The following is an 8,946-nucleotide window of genomic DNA, read 5'->3' on the forward strand; positions in this document are numbered from 1 at the left end:
TTGTTTACATGTTTTATTGAATTTGGTGATGAAACAACGAAAGAAAAATATATATTTTTGTTCAAAAAATGGAACAACAAATCACAAAAATAGAAACTCCAATAGGTTTAGCATTTTTGCTAAATGTTCAATCAAAAAGCAAAAAAATAATTAAACTTCATCTCATATGAAATATAATGAAAGTAGGAAATTAGAAATTCATTAATAATGTAGAAACTCACAGGTACCGTTGTACCTACAAAAAATACCTACGAAAAACTCATACGTGTATATATATACGGATACAAACAGGTATAGATAATTGTCTCATCATATTTTAAAATGAGTAGGAGGTGTCAGTTCATACCATTATCATCTCTTAATAAATGGTTAAATATTGATTTTGAAGAGTGACACTTGATTGACCCAAAATGTTGTACTAAAAAGATATCCCTCACTATACGTAAGAATTAATCATCTTTAGCTTAGTGATAGTCTGTCTCACTGTTATTCCCAGGAAGTGAAACACTTTATTTTATATTCAATCGAACCCTCAGTTTCTCATGAATACGATAAAATAAAATAAAAACTTATTTTCTCTCTTCGGAATCTCCTACGTTCTCTACCAGTTCACTTCATTGTTTTCGGTCCCCAAAAATTCCAACTACTTTCTCCATTTTCTATGTCCCAATCGAGTTCAACAATGAATACTCTCACACCTCAACAATCTCTGTGTTTTGATTCACTTCTCTAATCTTAACCCTCTCGAGGTAAATTTAATTTCCTCTCTTATAATCCTGTTTCACTTAATGTTAAGTGTATTGAAACTGATGATAGTATGGATAAGTTTTAAGGATTTGAGCTGAGAGAACGAATTGGAGAAGTGATTCGAGTGTTATTTGAGGTAGAAAAGTATCACTCAAGTTTCAGGGAAATTTTATATACTAATGAATGTTGAGTGGTAAAGAAGTTAATAAGAAAATAAATTTAAAGCAATATAGATGAGAATGTGGTGTTTGATAGATGGACTGACTAACATGGTAAGATTAATAATGAATGCATTAAGTTCGGGTAGAGACTGCAAATTAGATGTAGGATAGCCAAATCGTTTGAGATATAGGGAAACTACGAAATTACTATATGCGAAACTAAACCGTTAAGAAGGGTTTATATATAGAGTATAATATCTATGCAAATTTATACACAGTCCCAATACATCATCTACTATTCATTTGTATTACTTTTATTCAAGAGTCAATGATGGTAGAAAATGAATGATGGAAGATTCAGTGACAATATACATAACTTTTACACGATCAATGTATACATATTTTTCTCTTATATGTAAGTAGTTTGTCAATAGATTGATTTAGGATAAAACCGTTATAGTGTTGTTTGATTTATGTAGCTGACACTTAATGGAAAAGGTGTGGTGGTTGTTGTTTGTGGATGGTGATTTGATAATCTTATTTTTTGTTATATAGTGAAAATTGATCCGATTATTTATTTAACTGTAGCAGTACAAACCATGTATCACGCAAAAAAAAATTCAACGTCAGCCGTGGTGCCACATGAATCTCAATGCAGTTCTGAACTTGCAAATGTTGCGACTTTGGGTGGATCTGCCGTGAAAAGTGGCGCACCTGCTGGGGGAAGTGGGAAACAACGCTTACGATGGACATCCGATCTTCATGACCATTTTGTGGATGCCATTACACAACTTGGTGGACCAGATAGTGGGTATTTCTTTTCGGTGTTTAGATTTAACACAATTTTTAGGGAAAAATAAGTCATTTTTGTAACTTATCATGATCTTTGACTAAGTTTGGTAAAGAGAATGCCTTTTGGGAATGTAACTAATGATGCTTACATACTGCATCAGCATTCAGCAGAGATTACTTGCATGCTAGTAAGTAATACATACATGCTTTTTCGGAATGTAACAAAGCCATGCTTAGATAGTGCAATCACATGGATTATTATTAGAAATTAATGGTTTCAGGTGCTATGTGCTAGTACGTGATACTTACATGCTTTCCGGAAATGTAACTAAGTGATGTTTACTTACTGCATTAGCATGGGTTATGATTTGAAATTAAATGGCTTTAACTATGTTCCAGTGGCTGGTTATTTTAAGTTGATGTAGATTTGTTGCTCGAAAGTGGCTGTCTTCCGTTTTCCTTACCCCCTTTTCGTTTCGAGTTTTACTTCTTTAGCCTGATGATCTGGACAAAAATTAGCTAATTTTGTGGATTTTTTTGAATTGTTCATGGCAGGAGCAACACCAAAAGGTGTTTTGAGAGTGATGGGTGTACCTGGACTTACTATTTATCACGTCAAAAGCCATTTACAGGTATTGACATTGCCCATTGGTCTAATAATTTTGGTATATAAGCATAAAATCTCAGTTTGTGTATTAATTTGACATCGATTCTAATCTCTGTCTGATACCATTTTATGCAGAAGTATCGCCTTGCGAAGTACTTGCCTGAATCTTCAGCTGATAGTAAAGGTGCCTTGTTTCATTTTCCCTTGCTCCCCCAAAAGGAAATTAACTAGGAATATGATGTTGTTTTGATTTCATATTTTAAATTGAATCTGAGGGAATTCTTCTCTTGACTTTCAGACTCTAAAGATGAGAAAAGGAATTCTGGAGACAGCATTTCCGGCGCAGATTCTTCCCCGTGAGTATCTTCTTTTCCCAAGTTGAATATAACTCATGAATTTTTATTTTTATTTTCGCGTCTTCAGGGGATTTCAAATCAATGACGCTCTAAGAATGCAGATGGAGGTTCAGAAACGTCTTCATGAACAGCTTGAGGTTTGGTGCTTGGCCTTGCTCCATTTCGCAATTTCTGAAATAAAATACTATTTAAGCCATAAACATTCTTAATTATCTGTCTTCATGTATGCAGACAAGTGATTTAGAAATAGGAGTTATATACTGAAAGAACACCCAAGAAAAACTGATAATACATAGAAAGTTGAAAACAAGAAATCCAATGTTAATAATAGTGTCAGATTTCATTTGTGGTATAATTAAAATGTGGATTTTCTATTACTGCACCTGTTATTATATCATTTCCTTAAAAGTTAATGTAACTATGTAAGTTCTGCTATAGCTATACCACGTAGATGGCTTTCTTTTTGTTAATAGCTGGCAACCAGAGCATGTGATGTGTATCTTGAAGAGGAACAACTGAATAGGCCAATCATGTGGACGATCGAAGTGTTAAGTTTAATTTACAATAGAAACTTTAAATGTTATTATAGTAATTTGAAGAAATGGGTCTAATTACTAGTGACATTCAAATTTTATTTCAATTGTTTGTCACCATTTACCTAATTTTCTATACAGTAGGTAAAGCAGAAATGCAGTTCTTAATTTTTGACCTGTAAAATTTCTGTAATCTTTAAAATGTATATGCCTTGTTTGATCTCTGAGTCCTGTCCTGCATTTTTTGATAGCCGCTAAACTCATCACATATGCCTATGACATTAGCCTTCTAATGAAGAACTTGCATGAAATCAGATAAATTCTGCGTTTTAGATTTTCGAGTATTGTGCTTAGTGAGATGTCCTCCATACGTTGTAAGCATTTCTGCTAATGATAAGAGCCTTTCATCTGCTACAATGATATTCCAGGTTCAACAGCAGTTGCAAATGAGAATAGAAGCACAAGGTAAATACTTGCAGAAGATCATAGAGGAACAGCAGAAGTTAGGTAGTACCTTGACAACCACGGAAACACCACCATTGTCCCACGATGCTCAAAATAATACTCGGTCAAAGCCTTCTAGGTATAGCGATGCCCTTGCAAGTACTTTATCTCAGCTGAAAAAACAGAAAACCGATGATGATTCAAAGGATGGCTTCACTGCTTCACAGGTGCCTACAAATAGTACACAGAAGACTGATTGTAGTGCTGGTAAGATGGATCCAAACTTGCATGAAGGTGATGATGGGTTCGGATTTGATTTGGAGACTGAAAACGGTGAAAATAAGGAGAGTGAGGAGTAAGAACTAGGTTCTACTTGTAGCTCAAAATGGGTCTCACTGTAATGTCTAGTCAATCTTTCTGGTAGAAAATACAACCATGCTTGTCTGCATTATGTTTCATGCAACCCATTTGTATATACTAATTAAGCTAGACATAATAGATGCATTATTCTTCCTTGTGAGTTGGGTTGTGGTTATGGTCATGATTCATGAACTATGAATTTCAGAAGCAGGTAGCTTATCAATGTTCATATTATTATGCTCTGGTCAATATGAAAGTTATATAGACAAGTTCCTTGTAACGGGGGTGAGTTGCTTTGCTCACTTATTCTCATGTAATGTTATTCCAAATTGTTGTAATTCCTTTTTATGGAAGAAATTAAAAGAGATGAGAGATCTGGTCAGTTTATGCCAAACCACATTCACACAGTCTTTTATGTTTCCATTAAGCATTTGTTTTCATTATGTACTTTTTTATTGCTATATCATGTGTGTCAATGATAATTCCATTTTTGCCAATGATAAGTGAATCAGGTTGTATTCATAGTTGTTATAGGGTGAGCCTTTAGTGTATTCTTTTGCTTTATTAGAGACAAAAGCTTGTAACATACACTCAAGTGAATGAGCAAGGATCAACCATCTCAAAACATGTTCTGTATCAATGATACTGAAACAATAATTTTTTTAATTGACGTTTGTGTGATACAAGATTTGGACAACAAATCCTTATTCCAAGTGAAAAGTCCCATTATGATAAGTCCCATTATGATATAAAGTAAGTTGACCAAGTATTTTTTGAGGAGAAAATTAATGATCATTCTGTGTCTTCTTGATATTTTTAAGAATTAAGATTACATAAGAGAACTTTATCCCACATTCACAAATGGTGACATTTCACTCTTTTTGGTAATGTACGTACATGTCCAAATATTTTGCACCATCCACCAGCATTGAACCAAACCCAAAGGCACCAAGAGTATATTCAAGTTCCAGGTCGGTAACCCTATGGGTCACCCCAAACCAGAAACCAATTTTATGGGCCAAGACCATAACATTTACTAGGGACAAGTAATCCCAAGTCTAATACAACCAAAAAGTTAAGTGGTTAAAGCAAATGCAATAGTGTAATGGTTATAGGTTGCACAACACACACACACCAGAACACTGAAAATTTTGGTTGAAAAGCCACAATGTATCCAAAATTAGACTAAAATATATATATTAAGTGCTCGGAAAATTGGAATTCAGGCTTACAAAATGTACATGCAGGAAAACACTCATACAAGGGGGACAAATATGTATTCCAAATGAGAACCATGTGATGTAAGTGCATTAATGTTCACTTGGAACTCATTTGCAATGTAGGATTCAAAGGGGAGCTGAACTAGTTCTGCGAAGCTGATGTTTCGGGTCAGGTGATGGCAAGCTTGGCAACGCTCTCTCTATCTCCTGTAACAAAGATTCATAAGAAAAGAGTTACTACAAGCTGAGATGTATCATCTAGAATCACGTCTATAGGTTTTTTTTAATGTAACAAGTGTTTGAGTTGTTGGATAATATCGTAATTATTCCGAAAACAGAAGACAAATAACAGTAGTTAGTAAGTACCTAACTTAAAAGATCCACACCGAAAGATATATGATCTAGCACATTACAACTACAGACAATCATATGAAGACTCTCTTAACAAAATCACTTTTTTTTTTATGACAAGTACAAAATTTAAGTGTTTCCAAATGGAATTACTTAAGGTTACAGACAATTTGGTCACATAATTAAATACTTCAAATAATTCTACAACAGTACTAATCAAAACACCAATGCGAAGCAGAAACATATGATCAATGTTGTTATGACTAACATTACACATGCAGTGGCCGCACGTTTAGATTTTCAGTGTTAGTATAGATTATTATAGCATTTAACGTGCTTCGAAGTCCAAACTAGGTCTTAGCCAATGTGTTTCTACTTTAACAACTGAAATTATCATTTCTCAATATGAAATGATTTAAACTCAGGAGCTAGTAAGTAAAACCAAATTTGGAGAAATCATATGCTACCAGTAAAATTTCAATGCTATTGTATTTAAATCCTCGAAAGTCTTCAGCATAAAGACCTCAAATACTTTCTTGTATGATTTTTTATCTGAAATTCTTGATTTAGACTCTAAACTCTAAAGTGAGCCTTGGACCCGTAGCAACCAGAGCATTGATGTATACCCTCTAACCATTGCTCGGAAAAGCAAAAAAATATTAGTATGCAAGGATACAGTAAAGTAACAAAAGGCTTGTTATAGGTATGTCATGCTTCCAAAATTTTCAAGACAGTTGGGAATCATAGCCAATTGCTGTCAACAAATTACGAAACCAGTCAAATGGAAGAAATGTTCTGCAAGCCTTCTACCGCTACGAATTGCAAATAAGTCGGGGATAGCGGTAAATATCAAAGAAAGAATACTTAGAAACAGTGTATGAAGCAGGACAGAAGTAAGAAAACGTAAGAGTATGAGCACTCCAATGGTATAAGAGAAAGATCAAAATGAAAGCTATAAAGGAGAAACTAGAAATATTGTGTCTTTAGTTTAGTTTTATGGTTGACCATAAATAAGTGGCTTTGGAAAGGAGGTTAAATAAATGGTTGGTACAACACTATTTGCAATTACTTAGCTCTAGAATCTAGCAGGCGCCAAATTTTCTCCGGTAAAGATCAATTTCTTTTTCAAAGGTCATACCTATTTATAATTCATCAAAATATACATCAGCCGAAATACTTCGATTTCAATCTTTCCAATAATGACTTCCCTGGCTAGCAATTATTACAAAAGCAAAGCATAAAATTAAGAATGAAATATCAGCTTCGCCAAACAATGGAGTTTCATGCATTACATCAATGAATTATTCCTTCACTCAGGGAAATGTCTCTTTTATATTATTAGTAGATATTCCACCCAATGCTTAATAAGAAAATTAGAGGTACATATCAAAGCAATCACAACCTAGAAACAATGATAACAGAAAAGATCAACTGTTTGTAAAACTGTGTACTAGTTTAAAAATTCCATTTGTAAGCATGCACTGATCATATGAAGTATTAATATAAAAAAAAACATATCAAGTTATCAACCATTGATTTTCCTGCCGAGATGACAGGAATAGATCATCTGACCAACAAATATCGGCAGAAAAGATCGAACTACATATGCATATTGACAAAGGAATTGAAACATACATGCCGTCTTCTAAGCCTTTCATTCTCTTCTTCCAAAAGTGAAACTTTAATCTCCAACTCCTGTGTGTAAGCCTGTGCATTGATATAGATATTGTATGTATTAAATAAAACAGCAAAATGACTTCAAAGCAATAGCACCAAAATATTACCTGTTTTCTTGCCCTTGACCGCGCTGCAGATTCCCGATTTTTAATCATCCTCTTCTGCCTCCTCTCCACAGTTTTCTCAACCACAATACCAGATGCAACTCTTTTCCGACCCTGAGTCTGCGGATCTGACAATGTACCCATTAAAGAAGTTGGTGACATAGTCACCATTGTTTCTGTGTATCCTGCATCCATAACCGGATTCACTGCAGCATGAAAAGACTGTTGAACAACAGGACCAGCTATAAAACATGTCATCATAGTATTCTCCTGATTTTGACTCTTCTGCAGAGGAGCCTGCCACGGCTTTGCTGAAGGGAGCTGGTATTGATTCCAATGAGCATGCTGGGATGCACTTTGCTGTGAAGCCACATTTGAATCAACTTCAACACCAAACGTATCAATAGCATTATCCTCGGTAGCCACCCCGGCCTTAACCAAAAAATCCTCAAGGGTCATCTCACCTAGTGTAGATTGTCCTTCCTGAGTTTTCTTATCCTGACTAGTACTACTCTTCCTATGCTGCATATCTCTCCAAACCTCATCAACAGTTTTCTTGCTAAGATCCCTTGACATTGTTAGGCTGCCCTGTGGATTCAAGCACGATACCCGAGTCGGACCGTGTTGCGAGTTACTAGAACCCAATCCAGAGGGATGAACCTGAACCTGAACCGGAGAAGTTTCAGCAGTCCACACACTCTTGAGCAGCTCATCAAGATTCATGCTCCCTAGTGGTTTCCCTAAATTTCCAAGCTTGTTTTGCACCTCATCAAGGGTGAGATTGTACAAGGAACTTTCATGCCTAGCCAAAGAACCACCACCATTATTTGGCTCTTGGATTTCCATACCTTGAGATCCCATTATTTCAACAACCCCAGGACCAATTCTAAGACCTTATTTGTTTCAAAAAAGTTCCAAAACTATTTCCAATATCCAAAAAAAACACCAAAGACACAACCAATTTTCACTTAAGTTTTGAGATTTGGTTATAGTACCTCACTAACACAAGAAAATCTGTGTACAATAGGGTGGGAGAAAATTGACCACAGAAAAAGAAAATGACCCAGATCAGATATCAAAGGGAATTAGTTATATATTGGTAATGAAGAAAATTTCACTGACCAAAATAGGATCATAGTTGAGATAAAAAACCATCAACTTATTGTGCATGTCACTTTTTATCATCACATCCACCACTGTGCATTAAAGAACAAAAACCCAAAACTGTTCCTGCAAAAACTTCAACATAGAAAGTAGTTTTGGTCATAAAAACTAGAGACTTTAAACATTATCTGGGAGAACATTGCTTACACACAGTTTAGAAACAAAAAGAATAATGATTAAGCTTTCCCTTCTAAAGAAGAAAGAAGAATTTATAAATCAGTAAAGAAATTTTGGAAACTGTTGAAAGAATGAACTGTTCTGAGTTCTGACTTCTTCCTAACTTCAAACAAAACAAAACAAAATCTGAGGGACCAAGGATAGTACACTTTCAGTCTTAGATTAGGAAAATGTTTTTCCAACTTCATTTGTATTTGCTTATTGCATGCATATTTCACTTCAACTCCAAGTTCAATTATTTAGAGAATTTAAG

General features: G+C 34.8%; 2 protein-coding genes across 5 annotated transcripts; one reads left to right on the forward strand and one right to left on the reverse strand.

Moving 5' to 3' along the window:
* On the forward strand, window positions 515–4,266 carry LOC109357630 (myb family transcription factor PHL7-like). Of its 4 annotated transcripts, none has more exons than XM_019601604.1 (7): window positions 515–749; window positions 1,500–1,715; window positions 2,256–2,332; window positions 2,443–2,491; window positions 2,606–2,663; window positions 2,731–2,800; window positions 3,625–4,266. In XM_019601604.1, exons 2-7 carry the CDS (start codon window positions 1,508–1,510, stop codon window positions 3,997–3,999), a joined length of 837 nt encoding a protein of 278 aa, XP_019457149.1. In that variant the 5' UTR covers window positions 515–749; window positions 1,500–1,507; the 3' UTR covers window positions 4,000–4,266. The 4 variants fall into 4 exon arrangements, with proteins under 4 accessions (XP_019457149.1, XP_019457148.1, XP_019457150.1 ...); XM_019601603.1 differs by having other exon boundaries at window positions 516–749; window positions 1,497–1,715; XM_019601605.1 differs by having other exon boundaries at window positions 523–749; window positions 1,497–1,715; window positions 2,443–2,485.
* LOC109357804 (ABSCISIC ACID-INSENSITIVE 5-like protein 2) lies at window positions 5,051–8,882 on the reverse strand. Its single transcript, XM_019601858.1, has 3 exons — window positions 7,356–8,882; window positions 7,207–7,278; window positions 5,051–5,427 (listed from the first exon to the last, which is right to left on the reverse strand). The coding sequence occupies exons 1-3, from the start codon at window positions 8,211–8,213 to the stop codon at window positions 5,347–5,349; spliced, it is 1,011 nt and encodes a 336-aa protein (XP_019457403.1). The 5' UTR covers window positions 8,214–8,882; the 3' UTR covers window positions 5,051–5,346.

Source organism: Lupinus angustifolius, chromosome LG10 (assembly GCF_001865875.1).
Source record: "Lupinus angustifolius cultivar Tanjil chromosome LG10, LupAngTanjil_v1.0, whole genome shotgun sequence".
Taxonomy (NCBI): domain Eukaryota; kingdom Viridiplantae; phylum Streptophyta; class Magnoliopsida; order Fabales; family Fabaceae; genus Lupinus; species Lupinus angustifolius.

Excerpts from the sequence above, each read along its gene's own strand:
- LOC109357630 (XM_019601604.1), top strand. The coding sequence starts at position 1,508 with ATGTATCACGCAAAAAAAAATTCAACGTCAGCCGTGGTGCCACATGAA. Across the intron at positions 1,716-2,255 it reads ACAACTTGGTGGACCAGATA|GAGCAACACCAAAAGGTGTT; the intron begins GTGGGTATTTCT and ends TGTTCATGGCAG. Across the intron at positions 2,492-2,605 it reads ATCTTCAGCTGATAGTAAAG|ACTCTAAAGATGAGAAAAGG; the intron begins GTGCCTTGTTTC and ends CTTGACTTTCAG.
- LOC109357804 (XM_019601858.1), bottom strand. The coding sequence starts at position 8,213 with ATGGGATCTCAAGGTATGGAAATCCAAGAGCCAAATAATGGTGGTGGT. Across the intron at positions 7,279-7,355 it reads GGTCAAGGGCAAGAAAACAG|GCTTACACACAGGAGTTGGA; the intron begins GTAATATTTTGG and ends ATCAATGCACAG. Across the intron at positions 5,428-7,206 it reads AAAGGCTTAGAAGACGGCAT|GAGATAGAGAGAGCGTTGCC; the intron begins GTATGTTTCAAT and ends TCTTTGTTACAG.